This window comes from Zalophus californianus, chromosome 1, assembly GCF_009762305.2.
Source record: "Zalophus californianus isolate mZalCal1 chromosome 1, mZalCal1.pri.v2, whole genome shotgun sequence".
Classification (NCBI taxonomy): Eukaryota; Metazoa; Chordata; class Mammalia; order Carnivora; family Otariidae; genus Zalophus; species Zalophus californianus.
In genome coordinates this window covers 3,675,891-3,699,577 of record NC_045595.1, presented here as the reverse complement: position 1 = coordinate 3,699,577, position 23,687 = coordinate 3,675,891, and the positions used below count along the sequence as shown (strand labels likewise).

At 60.0% G+C, this 23,687-nt stretch overlaps 1 protein-coding gene across 16 annotated transcripts in view; it reads right to left on the bottom strand.

Annotated features, from left to right (window-relative positions):
* KDM4B (lysine demethylase 4B) overlaps positions 1 to 23,687 on the bottom strand; it is a 133,967-nt gene that overhangs the window by 62,495 nt on the left and 47,785 nt on the right. For all 16 annotated transcript variants that reach the window (XM_027584592.2, XM_027584577.2, XM_027584585.2 and 13 more), the window contains 3 exons: positions 20,768 to 20,943; positions 19,823 to 19,937; positions 15,533 to 15,726 (listed from right to left, as the gene is read on the bottom strand). In XM_027584592.2, the coding sequence (XP_027440393.1) occupies positions 15,533 to 15,726; positions 19,823 to 19,937; positions 20,768 to 20,943 (485 nt within the window). The remainder of the gene's footprint in view (positions 1 to 15,532; positions 15,727 to 19,822; positions 19,938 to 20,767; positions 20,944 to 23,687) is intronic.

Genomic DNA, 23,687 nt, shown 5'->3' with positions numbered 1-23,687 from the left:
GGCCCCAGCCCTGTGGACATGGGAGCGGTCAGTCCCTGCCCCAGTTTCTGGGCTCGGTGCCACAGATGCACCTGGCCCTTCAGTGTCTTCTAGGCCTTGAACCAAGGCATCCACCAGGTTAATATGAGCCCAGTCAGGGGAACCAGAAACCTATAGATAAGCCCTCTGGAAAAGGCACCAGGCCCTGGTGGTTTTACTGAGAGCCCCAAAAAACCATCACGCTAAAAGGGCTGTGCCCACTTACGCACATGGTTACCAAACAGACAAGAAGATCAGATGCTGCTGAACTCCTTCTATGAATCTGGCAAATTTTTGAATGAATGAATGGGAAACCCTGTCACCAACACAGGACAAAGACACACAGGAAAATGATAAGCCAGTCTCACATAGCTGCAAAGTCCTAAGTAAAATCTTAGAAAACCAGACACCAAAGTGTATTAGTAAGACCAAGAGGGTCTCGTAATCCCCAAGGTTGCAAAGACAGTCCAACAAATAAAACTCTATGTAAAATAGCAAACCATTCAGTATAAAAGTTCTTAGCCAACTAGCCTAGGAGGGACCTCCCCATGGTCACAGTTCATGATGAGGTAGGAGAGGCATTCTGGAAAGTTGGGAACAAGGAAAGCCACCCATTACCACAGCACTCATCAGCGCCATACTGAAGATGCTAGCCACTGTCATATGTCAAGAAAAAAGATAAAAAAACAGTAACAGTTAGAAGGGAAAAGACAAGCTCTTTTATTAAAGCACAGGGACAGGAGGACCCATGGGCAGAAAGATGTGCTGCCAAAGTGACAAACTTTTATAAACAACACAGTGTTCGACCTGGGAAAGCTAAGAACAAGCTGGTAAACAACAGAATGAAGCATTCCATTAAGGAAGCAGAACGATCGGCATGTGGACAGCCTGACGTCCTCCGCACCAGAAAGACATTCACAGCAGGCCATGAAACCCACTAGGGTAGACTCTGCCCTGGTCTGTGGTCCAGAAGCAGGAGCTCCTCCCCACAAAGGAGGTCAAACATAAACCTGGGTGTGTGCCCACCACTGACAGAATCACACAGTCTGACCCAGGAGAGCCGATGCGCATCTCAGCAAAGCTGGCGCTGCTGGGCAACGTGACCACTCAGAGCCTCTGACCAGAGCAGGAGAGCCACAAACGCGTATCAGAATGCCCCCTCCCCTGTGAGCCAGTCCTTCAGTGAACGAGGTTAAGGGGACCACCTCGTGATCTGACACCAGCTCCAACTGACCTCATGACACAAGCGTGGTAGGGTCACTAGGCTGGGCGTGAGCAGGGTGGCCTTATCACGATGGGTGGAGTGTGAAAGAAGCCCTAATAATGGTCATACCAGGTGGCATGGGTCAAATGGGGTGAATGGTCACCCCCCACCCCAGTCTGGAGAAATAAAAGACGTTAAGAAAAAGCATCCAGCAGACAGACTTGCCTTTAAACCACGAGGGAAGAGGTGCAAAGACCTGCAAAGATGGAGAGCCTGGGGTCCCTGTGCCCACTGCGATGGGAGCAGGAAGAGCCGTCAGCAGCCTAGTCTACCTGGAAGGGGAGAGACACCAGGACCCCGTCCCAGACACTCAGGAGAGAAACCAGAGCACATTTCCAAGTCCCTCCAGCCCAGGGGGACTCCCGTGCAGCAAGAAGCTCAGCCGGGACCACAGAGCCCCCTCCGTGAGTGGGCAGCCGGGACTGTCTGATGGCAAATGGATGGCTACCCAATTTCTATCAAGAAATCCGATCTTAACTCCCAAGGAACCTCATTCCGCGAAGAGGCAGCCTCCCTCATTTGTGCTGGCGCTGGGGTCCCTTGATGCAGCGAACACAAACACTTGCTGGGGAGACAGGACCGGCCAAGGCCCAGGGTGGCTTGTTCCCAGAAAAGAGCCTTATGGAGCCACGGCGGTTCTATCTTTAATGGATCGTTTTACGGGACAACAGGTGATGGAATTCAGTAGCTCGCACAAGCAGCGTCAGGAATTTCAAATAATGACGTTTCTACTGAAACGCACACAGGAGATAAACAGCGAAAACAGGGAGTCTCTGATGGGATGACCGTGGCGAGGATGCCAAATGGACGGGCCTACCAGACGGAGACAAAGGGGTGCTGGCCCAGCACCGTCCCACGGGAACCGCGGATGCGGAAGCGCTGGGGGCCTGATTCACACGTGGCCAGCCCACGTTAATTAAGAAAGAGACTTTACAAAGCCAGTGGTGTCGAGCCTGCCATTAAATGCCGAACTGGAGGCATCCGATCCCAAGCCCTGGTTTATTTTAGACCTGTGAATTATTTTTGTTATAGGACGGAACTGAAAATGCCAAGTCACATGCATGCTTGTTTTTGATGTTTTTGAAGTGGTGGTGGCGGGGGGGGGGGGGGGGGGGGGGGGGCGCTTCTGAGGTGAGGCTTCCAAAGGCAGGCACCGAGGACGGAGCATCCAGACACGGGGCTGCCACGGAGCACCTCGGTCTCGCCCTCGTAGAACTGGCCTGAATTTCTGCTCATAAAGCGCACCGGAGGCAGCCTCCCACCGCGCCCACACCTATGGCCCACAGGCCACCTGCTCCAGCTACCAAGCTCCTCGGGCAGCGGCAGCGTGGGCTGGAGCAGGGATGCCCCTGGGGGTGCCTGTGTTGAAACACGCAGGCGGTGTGAGTGGGAAGGAACAGGGACGGGTCCGTGAGAGCACAGGAGCTCGGAAGGGACAGGGCTGGTGGCTCAGGAGCCCAAGATGGCAGTTCCCTTTCATCTGCAGCCCAGAGGAATTGGATAGGCCAGGGTCAGCTACCCCAACTCACAGCAGCATGGGCCCAGGACATGGCAATAAGCTGGTTGGGGCCCGGGAGGGTGGCTGGGAGTCCAGCTCTCTCCACAAGCTGAGAACAGCCAGCAGGACATCTTCAACGTGGGCGGAAGCTCAGGTCTACTAAAGTGATTTCCCACGTCCTGGACACATCGGAGTTCGTTGTCACACACACCCACGCACAGCAAGGCCTACTGACGCTCGTGTGGACACACGCTGACAGTGAGGCCCCCTGGGTGTCTCCGACTTGCCCTCTTAACCACGGGGCTGGCTTTGGAGAGTACGTGGGTTACACCATCTTTATCAACAGGTGCCCAGGGGCTCCAGCTTGCACGTCAGACCAGGTGAGTCTCTGCCTACTGTCCAGGAGGCCAAGGCCACAGGGCACTGGGGGTCACTGGCGCTTCGGGGAGGGTTAAGCTCACGCCTGGGCTGAGTCGGCCCAGCTCAGCATCAGGCTGGAGAGAGCAGGCAGACCGAGCCTCTGAGGGAGGCCACTGAAGGAGGGCCGCTAACAGGTCTCTTTCTAGCAATGCGGGCACCGCCCGGCCCAGCCCATGCCCGCCCCACGCCGTCTGAAGGCCGCAAGGCCTCCCCACCTGCTGCTACTGTGCCAACATGAAGGGGGAGCCCATTCACAGCCAGGTTTTTAAAGCAAAGTTGACAAAGACTCGTTCTCTCTCCCCTCACAGATTTGCAGGCATCTCCAGAGGAGCTGAAATCTGCCGACAGCAACCTCACTAGCATGAGAGAAATTTACCATGGAAACCAGACCCTGCACGCAGACCCCAAATCTCTGATGGCTCGTCTACAGTACCAGGCAGTGGGGGAGCGACCCTGGCCAGGCTGGCCCCGGCTCGGCAGCAGGAGGAGGGGTCCCCAGCCCCAGCCGCAGACTTGGGGGCTCAGTCAGCTTCTGATCCAAACGCTGCCGGGTGGGAGGGTCTCAGGATGGGAATTCATGCCCAGTGACGACATTTCAAAAAGAACCAACAGTTTGGGCGCCTGGGTGGCTCAGTTGATTAAGCGACTGCCTTCGGCTCAGGTCATGATCCTGGAGTCCCAGGACCGAGTCCCACATCGGGCTCCCTGCTCGGCGGGGAGTCTGCTTCTCCCTCTGACCCTCTTCCCTCTCGTGCTCTCTCTCATTCTCTCTCTCTCAAATAAATAAATAAAATCTTAAAAAAAAAAAAAAGAAGAAGAAGAACCAACAGTTTCTTAGAGGGCTGGGCAGAGAGAGGACTCCAGCTACTGGCCTGGCACTCCGGCCTGGGAGCAGGAGCTCGGGGCGCCCCACAGCCAAATCCCTGCGTCTCTTAATCTACACCAGTCACATTACCACGCTTTGAACAAAGGACTCCAAAGTGAAAGGCCATCTGCTCCTGCCAGACCAAGCCGGTGGGGTGGTGGGACAGGCCAGTGACATCTGTGTCCACGAGCGGCAGGGAGACAGAGGATGATGACGCCCAGTGGAGCAGAAGGGCGCTAGTCTGACCTGCTGGCCCCGGGCCCGCCCTCCCAGCTGATGCATCCTCTTGCTGGGATGTGGTGAGGGGAGGAACTCATCCACCACCAACCAGCCAGTCCCACAGTCCCATGCCCCTGGCCTGGCTGCCCACCCTCCCGCTAGGCCCCTCTCCATGGGCTGCCCGACTCCACCTCTTCCCCCAGGCCTCAGCCCTGTGGGCTTCCCTGACCCCGTCTGGGGTGCCCAGCCACCACGCAGCCTGGCCCTGCTCTGGGGGTGTGGGGCCACACCGTGAGCTCCCATCCTGACAGGTGCCATCAGCCCTGGCGTGCTTCATGCCAGACCCAGAGTGGGCACTCCATTGGGCCAGGAGCTGACGCACAAAACCATCTCTGTTCGGCACCCACCCCTCTCCCTTCTCCCCCCCAGACCTGTAGCTGGACAGTGTTTGCCAGGCTCCCCAGCTGTAAGTGTGGCCATGTGATCAGGCACCGGCCAGTAAGAGGTGAGCAGAAGCCTGGGGCGCTGTCTCCTGTGCCCACCCATCAAAATTTCTGGAACACATCCCCCCTCTTGCCCCACCTGGACACCCAGGGTGACCTCTGCCGAAGTCACGCACTTAAGATGGCAGAACGGTCCCCGAATCCCTGTCTCCGTCTCCCACAGGAACCTGCCAGCTTCGTTCAGCTCGGAGGGGCTTGACTCAGGGACCGTTCTGGGGACTCTGTAAAAAAAGAGTCCTTTCCCTCCCACACCTTCACGTCCAGGCCACCTCCGCCACCTGGGACACACCCTGACCCCAAGGCTGAGCGGCCACCCCTCCCGACTCGAGGGGTAGAGTGGAGCAGTGGCAGGGCCCCCGACCCCGCCCTCTGAGCTCTGCGGCCCTGAGCAGGTGTCCAACCAGCCTGTGCCTCACCTGTGCAGGGGGGCGGCGTGGGGCTGCAACAAGCACCCGCCCGTGGCCCCTACTGTCAGGATTTCTCAGTGCGTCCCCGCATGCAGTAACGGACTGTGTACACAAGCACCCGGTAAAAACGCTAAAGTGGCGTATGCAGCTGGCCCAACACAGAAACAGCCCGAACGCCCATCACCCGTGAACAGATGAACAGATGGAGGCAGAGTCGTACAGCGGAAAACCCTACAGCCACAGAAATAAATCAACTCCTGCCACATAAACAGGGTGTGTCTCCCTCCCCACCTCCCAGCACAAATGCAAGGTACAAATAAGTCTATTTGTATGGCGCTCACATCCAGCCACCACTCAGCCACATTGCCCAGGGCCACAAACACACGTAGGAAAAGGACCCACAGAAGCAGCCACATGAGTACCATCGAGTCAGGAGGAGAAGAGGCAGAAGAACTGTAGTCAGCTCCGGGCAGGGAGAGGGCCGTGGAGGGAGGGGCACGGGGTGGGCGGGGGGAGGTTCGTTTCCCAACATTGTCGGGATTACACGGGGGTTGGCTCCAATAAACGGTACATAAATACGTATCTCTGGGGCATGTACATGTTTTGCACATCCTCAGCACTGAGCTATAGTTGGCAATAAAGGCGTTATGACAGACACCGTTCTCAGATGCCCCTAAGACGCCTGGCCCCTGCTCATAGTGACTCGAACATTTTCTTGTGCTGCTGTGAGGGGTTTCTGCTGTAATAATTAAGGTCCGACATCAGGAGACCCTGACATAGGGCGATTACCCTGGGTGGGCCTGACCTAAGCAGGTGAGCCCTCAAAAGCAGGGGGTGGGGGGCCCCTCTTCAAGTCCGTGGTGCCAGTGGGAGGGGATCCCAAGTAGGCCTGAGGATGGAGGGGGGCACATGGCCAGCCCTGAGTGACCTCTAGAGGCCGACAGCGGCCCAGGGCTGGCAGCCAGCAAGGACGTGGGACCTCACTCCTACGACTTCAAGGAACAGAACTCTGCCAACGACCCAGACGGGACCAGAGGTGGACCTTCCCCAGGGCCCACTAACACCTCGATTCCAGCCTCTGAGAGCCTCAGCTGAGGAGCTGGCTGGCCCAGGCCTCAGTTCTGCCCTACAGAACCGACAGCAAATAAATGCAGACCACATGCCCTCTGGTTGGCCATGCAGCAACAGAAAACCAAAACCACCTCCACTCGAGGTTAAGAGAAAAGAAACACATCAAAACTCCCTGACAAAAGGGTGCCAGGACGCTCACATCTGTCCACTGTGGGCACTGGGTGCGAGGCTACTCTGTTCATTCTTCTCTTCTCTTTTCTGGTAGTGGAAATTTCTTTTGTTTGTTTTTTAAGAGTACACTTCAAATAGAACAGCATACAAACTGGGAAGAGTGACTCTGCAGGGCAGACACCTGACCGCCCCCCTCAGCCAGGGGAGCGAGGCCAACGTCCACAGTCACAAGCCATGGTGACAGCACCCCGTACCCCCGAGAGAGCATCAGAAGAAGGGTCCTTGACTCGGGTCTTCTTCCCCAAACCCAAACCCCCAGTCTCACCATGAGAAAAAGCCCAAACAAATCCAAGGAAGGGGCTTCCTACAAAACCCCTTCCCCGTCCTCCGCGCCACTGTCAAGGGGCATCAAACACCAGGGAAGTCTGAGAAACTGTCCCAGCCCATTGGAGCCCAAGGAGACATGACGACTCTGTGTCACATGGGAGCCTGGGACAGAAAAGGGGCATTGGGGGAAACAGAAAATCGGAATAAATTGTGGACTTTGCTTACTGAGAATGTATCAACACTGGTCCGTCAACTGCAGCAGGGTCCCGGCCCGACAGAAGAGCCCAGTGGGGAATCAGTGTGGGGGCAGGGGAGCGCCTGGACTAGCTCCTCAGTGTTTCCATAAATCTTCTAAACACCAAAATCTTTTTTCAAAAAAGAGAGTATGCCGCCAAAACAGTGGGGAAAGGGGCCCATGACAACCACGGGAAGCGCAAGGAGAGCGCCCCGCGGTGGAGCGTTTGCCTGGGGTGCACTCTGGCACCCCGAGCCCGATTCCCAGACCCCTCCAGCTGCAGTGCTGCCCGCTGTCCAGGCTCGTGGCGAGGCGTCAGGCCGTCCGCAATACCAGAGGAACCCCCGCTCCCTCTCGCTGGCTTTTCGAGGAGAGCAGCATATGGTGAGATTTTTCCTTAGCAGAAGGCTGACCTTCCTCCGCTTAGCGCGATGTTAAAATCACTTTGCATTCCCTGAACAAACACCAACTGTGTCTGTCCCCGCCAGCATGCCGCGAGAGGCAAGGAGCCAGCCCACGGGCACAGATCCCACCACCTGCGGAGCAGAGCCCCTGGGAGGGCACCCCGAAATGCGCCACGTTTCCGGGGTTCTCTGGTCCACCCCAAGTGGCACACGTCACGTGCTCTCACGTGACACGCTGTCAGGTGTTGCTGGAGCAGCGCCAGGTGATTAGACTTTCGGGCGTGTGACACCCCGAAGAAGGGAATCAGACAAATGGAATGATCTGGAATTCGCACTGCACTGCACCACGCTGTGCAGGGTTCTCCAAAACTGCCTGTTGCACTCGCCATGGTAACTGATGACACAATCCCATTCTTGCGGTCTAATGACACCTGATGCCCTAGTTTGAGACGCAAAGGTCTCTCCAGCATCAGGATCAGGAGTTAATTTTCCAATGCTAACATCAGTTTTCGGTTTTTGCACTACACAACCCTGACAAGCAGAACGCCTGGGGGTCCGATCAAGAAGTCAGGCTGAGGGCTCTACGAAGCCCAGGAGGGGACCCGGGTGGGGGTGACATGGCTATCATCCCCACAAGCTCTCTGTGCACAGGCCCTCCTGGCCGTGGCGTGAACCCACGTATCCTAACACTGAGCCAACGTCGTGATGCCAAGCTCCAGAGCGCAAGGGGCAAAGTCCAACTGGAAGCGGAAGCTCCAGCCGGGGCCCCCCAGCGCTGTGGGTAAGGTGGGTAAGGTGGCTCACAGTGACCTCCTGGAGCACCAGGTCCCGGGTCTTCTGGGCACAGACCAGTGGGGGTACCCCAGAGGACAGACTCACAGGCTGCCTGCGGGAGGAGACACTTTTCCTTTCTCTCCTGGATGCACGCACACATGCACGCACGCCCCGAGTACACACGGTCACATGCACACACACCTGCACACTCTAGGGTGACCAGAGCCCGAAGTCGGCCCGGCTCAGAGAGGCTCGGGGATGCAGCACTTCCGGCTCAGAAGCCAGGGAAGTTGCACGGGTCACCCCCCCCACACACACAGGCCTCAGTAGGGGACAGCGGGCACACAGATCAGGCACAGCGGAACAAAGGACAATCAGTTCTGCTGCCGTAGCCGCTGCAATCACTGTCCAAAGAGGAGACTCTAGAAGGGGGACCAAGAAGGCTCTTCCTGCCTGCCCACGGCCCGTGCATCAAACAGGGAAGCTGAGCTCCACAGTGGGCCCAGCGGCAGGCAGCAGAGGTCCCGACCCAGAACCAACAGGCCAGGAAGCTGGGCCTCAGTGGGTCTAGCTCAGCGCTCTCGGGGCCTCCCCCGGCCATCTGGGACAGCAGCCATCTTCCTGCAGAAGGGGGCTCCTTCTGCGGGGAGGGGCCTAGGCCCCATCAGGGAACTCCCCCAGTGGCCTGTTTGGGGAGAGCGGACTCTGGCTGTGGCTGCAGGGCTGGGCCACTCTGCAGACCGATTTCAGCATCCTGCGGGGAGTGGTCACAGGGCCCCAAGAGCAGGCCTCTGCAGCCCGGCACCCTGACTCACACACCAAGTGATCCACCTCACCACCTTATCTATTCCCTTTTAATCTCGGGGTTCTGATACCTCCTGCCTCAGTGGGAGTCTGCTCTCGGGGGAGCTTCCTGCTCTGAAACACTCCTTCTGTTGCTGTTTCTGCCACCTTAGCACAGGACCTGGGGCTGAGGCAAGCGGAGCCTGGCCGGGTTCCCCAGCATGCTAACAAGGCACAGATGGACTGCCTTCCTTCTGGCATCCTGGTGGGTCTTTTCCATCCAGCCTCCCCAGGCACGGCGGTCACACTGAGCTGCCACAGGGCTCTGTCCCCAGATGCCCAAATGGGGGTTTGGCCCAGGGCGGGGAGCGGGGGGAAGGGGGAGAGGTGGGAGAGTGTCCATTTCCCTTCTGCATCTTGTGCGGGTGACAGGACATGGTGCTAGGAAGCTGAGTTATTAAAACCAATCTGTGAAGCTGTCAGGCTCCTACCAATCTCCAACCATATCGGCGCCGAGCCGAGTCCTCCCTGACACCACGGGGCCTCTCGGGGGCCAGAGCCAGGCAGCTGGGAGGAGTTACTCCTGTTGCCTGATGAGGAGCTGTGCCTGAGTCAGGGAATGGGGACCCCTGGTCCCCACTGAGCCAGGCTCTCAGAAGCCATGAAGTCTCCAAGCCTTCTCCAGGTGCCGCCTCCTTCGGGTGCTGGCCCTCCCCACCACGGGCCTTCGGGGCTGCCGCCCAGGGCAGCTTCACCTGGCTCCATCCACCACCTAGACTTCTCAGTCCCAAGCTCCCTGGGGACTAAGCAGAGGCCCTCAAGGTGCCTGGCTCGGCACTGTGGTCCAGCAACGCCCCCTGCAGCCAAGCCTGGGGAGCCTGCTTTGGACACCAAGAAGGAGGGAGGCAGGGAGGCAGGGAGGCAGGGAGGCAGGGAGGCAGGGAGGAAGGCAGGTACCCATCCCTGGAGGCTTACTGGGAGGGATTAATGGATGCGCAAAGGAGCTGCAGCTGGGAGGTGGGCTGATGCAGCCTCAGGTGGGCCTGCAGGGAGGTCCTGAGGGGCCAAGCAGACACACAGCCAAGGGGCAAAGGAGCAGCCTAGCAGCCCCCTTCCCCAAAAGAGCCTTGTTCTGCCTCCCTGGCAGAGCGTGTGCCCACACTCGTGCACGCGCACACAGGCCCCCACAGTATCACGTGCAGGCAGAGACGGCTGTGCCCACCGGGAGTCAAGCTTCCCGGCAACAGAAGGCCGCCCAACCCCTCTCCTGTGAAACTCCCCTGAGGGAAAATGCCAAAGAAAAACTCTAGGTGCAGCTGCATCAAAAGGAAAAATTCTCAGCTCGCCCTGGTGCCCTGTTCCCCTGGGCTTCTTAGAGGTCAGAGAAGTGGAGTTCTGGTACCATCCCCTCACCGCCACCCCCCCTCCACGAACTCCACTTAGAAGGATCCTTTCATCACGCCCAGGACGGTGCATGAGCCGGGGCAGGGTGGGGGGGGGCGGTCTCCATGCCCTTTGTGGGAGCACGATCCGAGAGGCCCTCTCCCCAACCCCCATGCGGGGAGCCTGCACGAGTGAATGCATGTGCATTGCACACGTGTGCGCAGGCAGGCATGTGTGTGGCACACGTGCGGATCGGAGGACGTGCTCCCTGCCTGTGGGGCACCAGGAGGACCTGAAAGACCGCATCCCAGGTAAACAGAAGCAGGAGGGTGGGAGGGGCTGGGGGAGCCTCCAGAAAACTGCTGGAGACTCAACTCTGGGACCAGTGCCCACCACTCTGAGGGAATGCTGCTGAGTCATGGGCGTGAAGGCCAGGGTCAGGGCCCAGACAAACACCCTGTAGGGAATGCCGGCTGTTCCCACCCAGGGGCCCGGAGTAGGCTTCTGGGAGGCCTGTCCTCCCCCTCCTCTCCCTCCCCCGCCCTTCCCTGCCCCCACCCCATGGGCACAAGGAAGCTGCAGAGAGAACAGGAGGAGATGCTGTTGGAAATGCTATGTGCAGCGCTGGATCTGAGCAAGAAGCCAGGCCAGGTGGGAGCGCCATTCCCATAATCTTACATTTCCCCCCTGGGAGCTCACAAGGCCTGGGACCCACAGGGCCTTCAGCATGTGGGGAATGGCCACCAGGGGCTCCAGGAGGGCCAGGGATGGCGGGTGCCACTCCCCAGATGCCGAGCCCCGGGGCTGCCCCACCCCCGAGCACGGCCCTGCAGGCCACGCCACTTGAATCGGGGTAGAATCACGCAGCCTTCCCCGCACACCTGGGCCCACGCGTGCCCGCCCTCCTGGCCTCGCTGACCGACTGGGCCCCGGGAAGGCCAGGGAGGGGGTAAGTTGCAAGTGCCAGGTCTATTTTAAATCCCCATCTCAAAAGGGACTTTGAAGCACTCAAACGCTTCAGATATTCTTAGCCTTGCTGCCAGAGAGCACCACCTAATGCCGGCCTTTTGAAGCAATTCCACGCTTTTATCGACACCAGGCTGTTCACGCCGCTGTGACACACAAATCACACTACCAAAGTAGCAACAGACCCAGAAAGGCTTCATAAAACGCTGTAAACCTGAGGACGTCGACACTTAAAATGCTACCGAAATACTCGGAAATGGTTGCAATTAAGCTGCCATAGACGCGGGAGAAACGACGCAATCAGGGAGACAGGCATGTGAGCACGATCTGCCAGGGAGCAGCCCCGGGGTCCCAGGCAAGGGCAGGGAGCCAGGGCGCCACTGAGCGGCCCCTGAACCACCAGCCCAGGGACGAGAGGCACCGCACCCACCCCCTGGGCTGGCGTCAGGGGCGCCCAAGACAGGTCTCGGCCCCGAGGACCAGTTCCCATGGACATGGCACTGGCACTCCAGGACCCTGATAGGCAGAGAGCCCCCTTTCTGCACCAGGCCCCTGCTGGGGGATAGGGACCCGGGGTGGGGGTGGGGGGAGACCGAGGGCCCTGCCCCCCCCCCCAGGGTCCACAATCTGATGGGGAGATACGCCGATGTCACACATAGCTAATATGAGCATGGGGTGCCCTGCCAACATCTGGGGCCCCCACCTGGATCCTGGGGAGAGGGCATGGGGCCTGAGCTGAGCTGCTGGGGCTAGGGGAGCAGGGAGCTTGGCAGGGGCGGGGGTGGGAAGCCTCAGCAGCTGGATCCTACACAGCTGCACTAAGAAGCCTCTTCCCACCGGCCACACTCAGCACGAGGAACCCCATGTGCAATCCCATCCCCCTTCAGGACCAGAAACCAAGACCAAGGTCAAGCTGCCTTCTGGAACATTCTTTCCCTCAGATGAACCGCTGTTGTGCCCGATGCTGGCCTTGCCGACTGCTGCCCCAGGGCTCTTCGGAGTGGGTTGTGGTGAAGGGGTGGAAGTGAGGGGTGGGTGGACGGCAGGGAACAGGGGTGCTGGGGCTGCAGCCTGGACAACCCCAAGCCACTGGAGGCAGGAGGTAGCGTGCAGAGCCAGACATCAGTCCTGCCCGTCAGCTGCCCTGTCAGCCAGGGGCTGCTCCCCCTCACATTCCCAGTGCCCTCTCCCTTGCCTCCCTCGAAGCCAGCCTCCCCACCCCACCGCCTCTCAGGACTGCCCTGGCCCAGCTGCCTCCCTGGGCTCCCCAGGCTACTTCCCAAGTCACCTGCCCTGTGACCCTCCCTGCCAGCCACAAGCTCACACTTTGGCCCCTGTCGCCCGAGGCCACCGCATCCTCAGGCAGGGCCATGGCCGAAGCTCAACCTGCCTTTGGCTGGCATGTGCCAGGATTTAGCCGTGGCTCCTTTCTTTTTGTTCTGTGTTTTCAGGTAAAGGTGGCTTTTCTCCCTTTCCGATCCCTCTGGCTGGTAGACCTGGGCCAAAACATGGGCGTCGGCAGGGAGCTGGGCGTTCCCACCGCCCACCCCGGCAGTCTTCACTCTTCTCCTGCTGCCGCCCCCAGGGAGCCTCTGGGGCCATCACTGCTGGGGTCCAGGAGTCCATTAAAAGGGTGGAAGAAGCTGGGAGATTACCGCAGGCGCTGGGAGCAGCCTCTAGGGCCGAAGGGCGGGGGCGCCCTCTAGCGGTGCTCAGGGAGCCGTGCGAGGACCGGACTGGGGCGCGGTGCTGGGAGGGCCCAGAAACCCCCTCCCCTCCACCCCCAGCCCTGGGGCCCCCAGCAAGAGGAAGCGTCCAGACCAGCGAGCTGGGGCCTCCGCACATGCACACACTTGTATGTCACAAACACATGACTGCACACTTACACATTTACACACGGAACTCGCACGCACGCCCATACTCACACACGCACGCGTACTCATGCACCGTCACGCACACACATGTATGCACAAACACGAACACGTACACATTTCCATGTACACATACGCACGCTCACAAACACATCTGCAAGACTTGCAGACTCGCGTGCAAACACACACACACTCGTGCACACAGCCCGAGCCTGTGGATCAGAAGGTCCTCAGCTGCACTCAGCCTGCCACGGCCCCTCAGGAGGACGCCAACTGCTGGGAGCCGGCGGGCAGAGCCCCCAGGAAAGGGGCACAAGCATCTCACCCCACAAGCTGCACCGCCAAGCCTTGCTCACAGCGGTGGGGTTCGGGCAGAGCGCAGCCCCTCTCCAAGGGCCTAGACTGGGGCCTCCGCGGACTTGCAGCCTGGCCTGGCCATGGAGACGGAGGAGATGGGGTAACCGAGCTGTCACTGGGACCTCCTGGGCAGCACTGGGGTGACACCGCCTACCAGAATATGCCTCCACCCACCTGCTCAGGACCGCACGGGGTGTGAGATTCAGGCCTTTGTCCAATGGGCCTCACCAACCCCGTCAATCTCTCTCTCCAAATTTTTCCTAAAAGGTAAATACCTCCCAGCTAGAGGCTGCGATGATCAAGAGCTGCTGCAAAGCCACAGAGACAAGGGGCTTGAAAACAAGAAGCCCGTGGAATTCTAACAGGATCCCAGCAAACACACGAGCTAACAAAGCAGGACAATGCGAAGGTCGGAGGGCCGGCGGCCGCAGGACGGCGGCCCCAAAGATGTCCACGTCTTAATCACCAGACCTTGTAAGGACGCCACCTCACATAGTAAAGGGACTCTGCAGATGGGATTAGGTCAAGGCCCCCAAGGTGGGGGTGACCCTGGGTTCCCAGGGGACCCCGCGTCCTCACAAGGCCCTCACGAGGGGGAGGCAGAGGGTGGGAGTCCCAGAGATGGGCAGACCCTGCGCTGCTGGCGGTGAGGATGGAGGGGGGGCCGCGGGCCAGGAAAAGGCCAGAGCTGGGTCTCCCCTGGGGCCTCTGGAAGGAACCGGCCCTGCTCATGCCTGCGTTTAGCCCGGTGCGACCTGAGTCAGACTCCTGGCTTCCAGAAATGTCAGAGAACATGTGTGTGTGTTGCGTTAAGCCCCTAGGTTTGTGGTCACTTGTTACGCAGCCCCTACCGCGTTCGTCCCCAATGCTTCCGCATCCCTCCCTGTCAAAGCAAGAGCCCCCTGACGGAGAACAGGGCTGGGGTCCCACTGTGTCCACCTCAGAGGTGAGGAAAGGGTGGTCCCACAGCCAACCCCTGCACAGGGAGGCCTAGCTTCCCCCCTAGGGCCTCCTGCTGGCTCCTGAGCCTGCTCCCATCATCTCTTAGTGAAGGGCTCCAGGATGTCCCAGTGACTTCAAGGAAGTGGGGGTGGCCTCCCACCCCCTGCCCATGGGCACAGGCTCAGCCTGGGACACCAAGGTCCCGGGGTCTGGGACCCCAGACCCTTGGGCCTGGGTCCCCAACTAAGCTGGGCCTCTCTGCCCCCGCCCCCACCATCTCAACACACGGAGGTGCTTGGCTGAGTTCCAGAGAGCCACCGACTGCTCCTGGGGCTCCTGCTTCCCCTCCCACTCCCTCTGAGCTGTGACCATTACCGCAACAGAACCTTCTAAGACAGCTGGGAAGAGGCAAGGAGATATAAATGCCCAGCTCAGAAATCTCTGCTGGAAACCACAGTGAACAAAGTCGGCCTTGCACAGAAGGCAGCTCCCGGCTGTCCCGCCAGCAGAAGCTGGATGTGGAGGGGGTGCTCGGCACACAGATTCCAGAACACGGATCACGCTGGATGTTCGACCCAGCCTGCCGGGCCCATCGCTCACAGGGTGGCCTTCAGGACACGCCCACTCCAGTCCTGACAGCAGAGGGCTGGCTGCTAAAGCCACCCCTGAACCTGGAGGCCACAGGGGAGGCCAGGGGAGGCTCAGGGCTCACAGCCACCCAACCCCCGGGGCCCACGGCCCCAGGGAGAGTCCCCAATACGACAGACACTCCATGGACGCCTCCACCACAGGTGCAAACCGTGAGCTCCAGGGAGCAGGAAGCTCATTTCTAGGGACACGTATCCCCTCATCACCAACCAAGGCTGCCCCTGAAGCCAACAAGAGATGCGCCAATAGATCGCAAGCTGCCAGAGCCCCTCAAATTTTGCCTGCCCGGCCACAGGCTCGACCCTGTCCCCAAGGGGCCACCCGAAGGCGCCCCCACACCTGTCTGGCCCCTGAGGAGCTCATGGGCAGCCCTTCCCCGCGGCCTGGCTGCCAGCTGGACACTCACCAGGACTTGGGCTCCCCGAAGTGCAGGTAGTTGATGCTGTACAGGTCCATGTCCTCCGTGTGCCAGGCGAAGGTGGTCTTCCACATGCCGAAGTACAGATAGGGGGTGTTGACGCCCTCGATGATGGTGCCGCACTCACGCTCCACCATGTCCAGGATGGTCCGCAGGCTCCCGATGTTCCACTGGGCCACATCCTGCAGGGCGGCGAGCACACGGTTGGTGGCAGAGCACAGGATGGCTACGGGGTGACCCCCCACAGAGGGCCTGAGAGCTCACGGCCAGTCCCAAACCTGCTCACGTCAGAGCTTCACCCACCCCAGTGTCTGAACCCCAGCGGGGGCTACTCCCACCCTGAGACACCAGCCCCTCGGCCTGGGCCAGGCAGTCAGGCAGGCTTTCTCTGGATGCCACGCCGAGCTGTGCATTAATCACAGGCAGTGAAGGCCATGCTGTGAAGGCTGAGGTTTCGTCGTGAATAATTAACGTGCCTCAAAGTCAATGACGTGGAAGGAGGAAGACAATCGTGGAGTGGGGCTAGCTCAGCAAAGGTGCCAGACAGCCCTCCCGGCACCTTCTGCCGGAAAAGACAGGGACGGCTTTCAGAACCAGGCAAACGAGGCCAGAATCCCTGCCCACTGGACTCACCTATTCCTAATGCCACAAACGGGTCCCATCTTGCCATGAGAACTCATAAAATACAGGTCAATCCATTTTTCGGTCCCTGGAGACCCCTCCAAGCCTGCGGAGACGCTGAGCAAGCGTCAGCATTTTCTCCACCCCAAGCCCGCTCTGCCTCACGTCCCGTTCGCACCCTCTCCGTTCAAGGTCCCCGAACCAGTGGTTGGTCCTGGCAAGGCGAGCCCCTGGCAGAAGCCCAGAGCACAAGCACGAAATCACAAGCCCTCGAGTAAAACAAAAACCGATAAATTGGATTTCATCCAACTAAAACTTCTGTGCTTTAAAAAAGACACTATCGAGAAACTGAAAAAGAGAATCCACATAAAGGGAGAAAACACACGTGAGTCAATCTATCAGGTAAGAGACTTGTGTCCTCTCTAAAGAGCCCTTGTAACTACAATAGAAAAAAAATAACCGATTAAAAAAATGGGTAAAGGGCCGAAATGGACCTTTCTCCTCAAGGAAGATATACACGGTTCACAAGCACATGCAAAGATGCTCGACATCATTAACCCGCAGGAAACCTCAGATCAAAACCCCAGGGCCAACACCACGTCACACCCACTAGGACGGGCAGGGTAAAACAGACAGACAGCAACAAGTGTTGGTGAGGATGTGGGGTGGGGGGAGAAGAGCCCTTAGACACTCTCCTGCCGGGGACGGGAAACAGGGCGACCTCTGGGGGAAAGCATGGGCCGTTCCTCAGAAGGTAAACATGGAATGAGCATGTGAGGAGCGCAGTTCTAGGCCTAGGGACGTGCCCAGAGCAATGAAAACATAACGTCTGCACAGACTTGCATATGCACATTCACAGGCACATGACTCGCCATGGCCAAAAAGTGGAAACAATCCAAGTGAATGGTTAACACCACGCAAGGGCAGGTCACTGGGTTGCAGACAGGAGCAAGGAGCGGACACGCGCTGCCCAGGGGACAGACCCTGAGCCCATGACGCTCAGGGAGGGAACCAGACACAGAAGACCACACGGGGTGTGAGTCTACGTGTGTGACACGTCCAGAACACGCTCGTCCACGGACAGGAAGGGGGCTCATGGGTGCTGGAGAGGGGACGGGGAGTGACTGCTGATGAGAAAGGGACTTCTTTTGGGGCTCACGGAATGTTCTGGAATTGATTGTGGTGATGGCTGCACAACTCAGTGAACTACAGCAGAAACTTGAATCCTGTGCTCTATGTGGGGGAACTGTGTGCTGTGTGAATTACACCTCAATAATGCTTCCTTTAAGAAAGACACCGTAGGTCAGACAATGGATAAACAAGCGAACGACCCCCACGAGCACTAACTTCGTAGAACTCGGTGGAAAAGAGCGGCCCGTCTGACAAATGGGCGTGTGACTTCCCACTCGTCCTAAACGCAACACAGGAACTTCAGCTCTTCCAACCCAGCAGCTGTTGGGGTCAGAGTCCCTTCCTAGAAGTCACGACTCCGAGCCCAGGAAGCAGAACTGCAGGCCGGCACGGGGCTGCCCAGCGCCGGCCCACGAGCACTGGAGCTTCATCCCACCCGTGGCCTTGTCAAGAGCACCGACGGCTGGGGCTGCACTTGGAGAGTGGGGTGGGGACGGGGACAAGGCTCCCAGCCACTGAGCCCCAAGGTCCCCACCTGAGGCAGGGAGGAGGGCGGAAGGTCACAAACGTCCAGAACGGGGCTCCCGCAGAGGCGCCAGGAAAATCTCTCTCCTCATGCTCTCGCAGAGCAGGGGGTGCGGCCCCCAGGGACACCCGGTGCTGGCCTCCTGCCAAAGCCCTTCAAGGTGGTGCCACGAGCCCAGATGGAATGGGGTCGGAGGCGAGGCCTGATCTGGGTCTGCCACGACGGGTCCCTCCAGGCCTTGGCGGCCTGACGTGGGAAAGGGAGCTTGGGAAGTTGGGCCCCTCTTGCGGGGCCAGGAAGCCCTCAAAGCCAGCAGAGAAACGGGGAGCAGTGGCAGGGCTGGCGTCTGGAGGCGGCACCCAGACGGGCCCCAGAAAGCCCAGGGACACGGCCCCACTGGGCCCCCACTCAATCTGCCACAGGAACTTCGGCGCCTTCAGCCAGGCGCAAGGGCAAGTTGGCTAATGGTGCCGAATGCTTCTGTAACCATCAACAGGGCACCCGCTCAGTCCTGGAAAGTTCGAGGCCCTGGGGTGAGCCGCACGCCAGCTGAGGTGTGCTAGGGGCAGCGTGGGGGACTGGGCTGTGCCCCCTCATGTTAGATGTGTGTGTGCCAACAGGGGCCCTGGGCCCCCGCCCTGCTGTCCCTGCCACGCCCAAGGCATGCTCGTGGCTCTGCCCTCAGCACGCTCAAGAGGGTGAGGCCTCACAAGCTTGCCATTGCTGCGGAGTCAAAGCCAAGTGGATGAGCTCAGGGTCCCAGGGAGAAGCTAAACCTCCTTGTCCAGAACACCCTTGCTGGAGGACAGCCACACACCTGCCGTACCCTTCGCTGTGGATGGGGAAACCAAGGTCCAAGAAGGGGGACACCAGGGCCTGGAGTCAGCTTAGTCCCTGACCTCCCAGGGCGAGGGCGTCTTCCTCGGGTTCTTAGGGGTGAGCTCCCTCTGAGCTTGACACGCCCTTGGTGCCCAGCTCAGAGGAACAAACCTGCCCCCAGCACGAAGCGGGGCCCCCTAGGTGGGAGGCCCGTGGGCCACAGGTCAGACAGGCTCCCCAAGCTGGGCGAACTGCTGGGGCCCACGCGATAGTCACGTCTTTCCAACACCTTTTGGGAAACGCAAGTCTGTCCTAAGTGGGTTCAGGAGGGTCCTGACCCTACTCAGGAGGGGACCTTATTCTAACCCACGCCAGCCCCACCCAAGCCCAGGCAGGACTCAGGAGGCACCCCCAGCTACTCTCATGAGGACCACGGATGAGTGGACAGAATGTTCCAGCAAGAGATGATCTTCAGAATGATGATTCAGGGTAGGGGGCAAAGATGGCAGCTGCGGGGCCGCTCCGGGGAGAGCCCCAGAGCAGAACACACGTCAGACTCAAGAGCTTAGAAAGCAATCAGTCTTGGTAGAGCCGACCCAGGGTTATCAGAGGGCCCATAAATATTAATAAACTGTTCCCTAAAAAAGTGTGGGTCCCACTCAAACCCTCATCTGCTGAACAGCAGCACCTCGGTGGGGCCTCTGCATCACATCTCCACCAGTGTCTGGTCTACGCCCCTAACAGGCCAAGGCCAGCATGAGGCCCCTCCATTGCCCCGGGTACCCCCAGGGCCCTCCCAAGGGCTAGAACTCGGGGCCCCGAGGCTCCCCCAAGACAGAGTGTTAGGAACTGGAGAGGAAAAGTACTAGACTGAGGATTAGGAGGCCGCTGGGAGGTCAGCTGAAGGCTACCTGAGGTCAGATCAGGGCAGGAGAGGCTGACAGTTTTGTAGGAAAGATTCTGCAAATCAGAAACACACGTGGAATTCCTTCTTTCTTCACCCTGAGACTTGGCACGTGGTTGTAACCAGAGCCCGACAGAACGCCCAGCTAAGCTGGCCGCAGCATTGTAACATCCGGGTTTCAAGATAAAGTCCCATTCACACACCTTTCCCTCTACCGCTTACCAGGAAACGGCGTCCCTCATTCCCCCAGAACCTCTCGGGGACCCCGGGTACTCACGTCATCGTACAAAGAGCCGCTGATGTCAGCCCCGTAGATGGGAGAGACGAAGGTGAGGTTCTTCCAGTACTTGCGTTCCAGGTCATCGAAGTCCTGGTGCCGTGGGGTACAGTACCTGGTGAATGAACAACACAGCAACCATGGCCGTGGGGCTCACCCCTCCAGGGCGCAGCCGGATACACGTTCTCGGTCCCCATCTCAGGACACAGCCCGGAGAACACGGATGTGGCCCTGGGAGAGCGTTTATTCAGGGCTGGGGGGGTTCGGGATGGGCAGCAGGCCCCCCTGGAATGACGCCCACTCGTCCCATCTCGTCGGTCACCAGGGCCTGGGGCACCCGAGTCGGAACACACACCGGGAACAGCTGGGGCAGGTGAGGGACGCAGGCTCTGAGGGTTCTCCTCAGCCCCCTGCTCTGCAAATAGCAGCCGCGCCGACCAGAGGCCGGGCCCTGTCTCGGGGGCCAGGACAGCAGGAGAAGGCAAACGACGCCCTGGCCCCATGGGATGCTTATGTCTGAGAGCGAAGAGACTGCCGGAAATGCACCAATTTCGGCCAGCCAGGGAGGCTTGGGGAACAGAGAACAAGCAAGAGTCAACAGTGGAGGCGGGCGCCCAAGTGAGCCCAGGGGCGTGTGCCGGGAATGCCCACAAGTGCCCCGGGATGTGCGAGGGAATGCGTGTGAGGGTGCCCCGTGTGTGACCCAGGAAACCCCGAGGAGGTGCCATCGGACTGGAGATGTCGCAGGAGGGTGTGGGGAAGCAGCCCAGGGACGGGAGGCAAGGACAAGTTCCCACCATGTCCCACTCTCTCTGCACCCCCAGAACCAGGAGCCGCCAAGGGCCCCACTTCAGGGGGCCTGGAAGCCCTCAAGGTGTGGCTCCTCCTCAGAGACAGGGTTTCAGGGGCCCCCCCCCGACACCCGCCTCACCCCCGGCCACGTACTTCTCGCTGTTGGCCAGGCGGCGGTACTCCCCGACCGTCATGGCCTTTTTCTGGATGTTGTACTGTGTGAAGAGGCCTGACTGGCCCGTCACCACCTGCTGGATGGGGGCCGGGATGACCACGTCGTCGATGTCATCGTACGTCTGCCTGGGCTTCCACTCCTTTGGGGGGATGATCTGCAAGACGAGAGGGCAGTCAGCGGCGCCGGCAGATGGGAGGACACACAGCCGCGCCCCCCCCCCCCCGGCCCAGGAGACTGGCGGTGGCTCCCTGGGAACGCGTCCAGGTCCCACACTGTAGGGGCACCAGGAACCATTTCCATACTTCCTCAAACTCCCCACAGTGACCTGTGCGGGGCCACGGGTACTACCCGCTGGGGCACAGCCATGCTGGCCTCCCGACGCCGCCCGGCAAGCCTCCGCAGCTCAGCCTGGGCTCCGGGGGCTGGGAGCGGTCCCCTCCACAGCTCAGGAGTCGGCCCCCATGCGCATGTGCACGATCACAAAGTGAGCAAGCGGTGGGGGGGGGCTGGGGCTCCCACACTCTCGCCTGTTCAGGCGCTCTGCGGCCACACCCCCGGCTGCGGAAGGCAGCGCTGCGAGCCTGGCTCAGGACCACCCGGGCCAGGCCGGGAGGCCGGGATACCTCCTAGGGGCAAGCACAGCCCTCGGGGGGGGGGGGGGGGACACCATACAACAAACACCCATGAGGGCCTTCCACTGTGGGAGCGAGCAGATGGTAAGCACCGTAAGGGATAAGAAAACTGCAGAAAGGGGACAAGTCCTAAGTACAAAGGACAGAGAAGGGCTAGTGAGGCGCCACAGGCCAGAGAATGATGATGCCACAAATGTGAGGGGACAAGACCTGAGAAGGTCACCTCTGAGGAACAGCATGGCTGTTTCTTGGTGGCAGCTGGTCCCGCGGGGGACCACCCCACCCCTCTCCAGGACAGGCCCCGGAGGGCCTGCAGGAAGGGCTTCGGGGAAGGGCCGCCCGCGGCGGGGGACACCGGGTCAGCGCCGAGCTTGCCCGACTGGCCTCTTCGCCCTCCTGCTTGCCCCCCTCTGCGCAGCGTGCTCTCTGGGCCAGGCTGGGGCCTCCCGGGTGCCCGGCTCGCTTTTCTGAAGGCCCCTGAGGCCAACACGGGCTGGTATCTCCCAGTCCTGGGCAGGTGTCTGCAAACAGCTCTCCTTCCGGGGCACCCAGCGGGCCACCCAGGAGCTTTGGGACAAGGAACTCAACCAACCTGTTTTCAGGGCGGCAGCCAAGAACTCTGGGGAGGCCGAGGCCTCCCCCAGCTCAGGGCCAACGAGGGAAGAACACCACACCAATGCCCAAGTTTGCCGGCGGCTTCCAGAACAGCTGAGATCCTTGCCATCCCCAAGGATTCCCCAACAGACATCAGTGCAAGGAAATGTTTTGCTTGGCCACGAAAACCCTCATCCCCTGGTTGCCAGTTAACAACAGAGAGGTGCTGCCACCACCAGCACCCTCGCCGATTTGCTGACAGAGCACAACTAAGTAACAGGAGCAATAAGAGGAAGTCAGTGGCTCAGGACACTGGGCCGTGTCTGGGGACATGTGTGGCTGTCATGACTGGGGGGCTCCTGGCATCACAGGGGTGCAGCCAGGGACGCTGCTCAGGCCCCACGGCACCCAGGACGCCCCCAGAGGAACCACCTGCCTCCATGTCAGCAGGGCCCAGGCTGGGAACCCTGACTGAAGTTAAAAGGGGACACAGCTGCTCGGTCAAAGCTCCCTCTGGGGACATGCCCTCTCCCGACTCCGTGGCCACAGTTGCCCGCCCACGTGTGGCATGAGGCCTCACGACAACAGGGTGCTGGGGTCAGCCTGCTGGTCGGCGATTTTCTTAGATGTCAAGCAAGAAATCTGAAGAGTCAGGCGATCAACTAACACACTTGACACGGAAAGCACCAGAAATACAAACGAAAGGGCCGGTGGCTCCAGCGTGGGAGACGCTCTCACAGAGGAAGGGGTTCCAAGCGGCCCCTTAGCCACATGGGTGGCGCCTCCCCTTCACAGAGAAGTGGCGATCCCCCACCCCCCGCCGCCACGCATGCTCGCCAGGGAAACGGCGGCGGGGGGGGGGGGTTCACCCAGCCAGTTCCATCAGACGAAGCCCGCCCAGAAACAAAGGCTGCAAAATGAAGCAAACATGTCACTCCCAAATTTTCGGCTCCCTCCTGAGAGCCATAGACTCCCCTGCCCATCTCTTCCATCCCTCACGGGCGCTGATGCATAAAGACGCCAGAGAACCAAGGAGGCTGCTTCAGGCGCGCACGACCGGCACTTGCGTGGACACACACTCGGCACGTTCTGAAAAAGGCACGTGACACAGAGCCGCTTCCAACGGGTCTAGGACCCCAAGCCCTTGGGAAAATCAACGTGCCGGGGCCTGATGCCCTCGAATCTCCGCGAGACCAGGGTCTGAAGGGAGGCTTCGAGGCGAACAACCTCTAACAGGTATCGCTGGAAGACATTTGAGCATCCTGACTCCTAGACTCAGTGCCTGGCGGGCATGGCGTGGCTCTGCACTGGCCCGCCCTCGAAGCTCCTGGAGGACAAGCCTCAGCCAAGGCTGAGCAGGACAGAAAGGCCACACTCCCCCGGTGGATGAGGTGGCACCAGGCAGGTGGCCGGGGGAGTCTGAGCAGCTGGGTTAGAAGGTGCGGGGGACTCAATAAGAGGGAATGAAGTGAGGGGCCGGCCTCTGCCCCCGACACCTCCCACTCGCCAAGCCATTTTGCAGGTGGTGGGACGGGTGGCTGGAGGCGGCACCGGGGCACCGCCTGCCTGCAGGGACAGTCCTTGGGGATGCACCCAAGCGCCGAAGCACCTTGACCCCTCCCGCAGGACCCAGCGCCATGCCCCTCCCTCACTCCCTCCCACCCGAGCACTT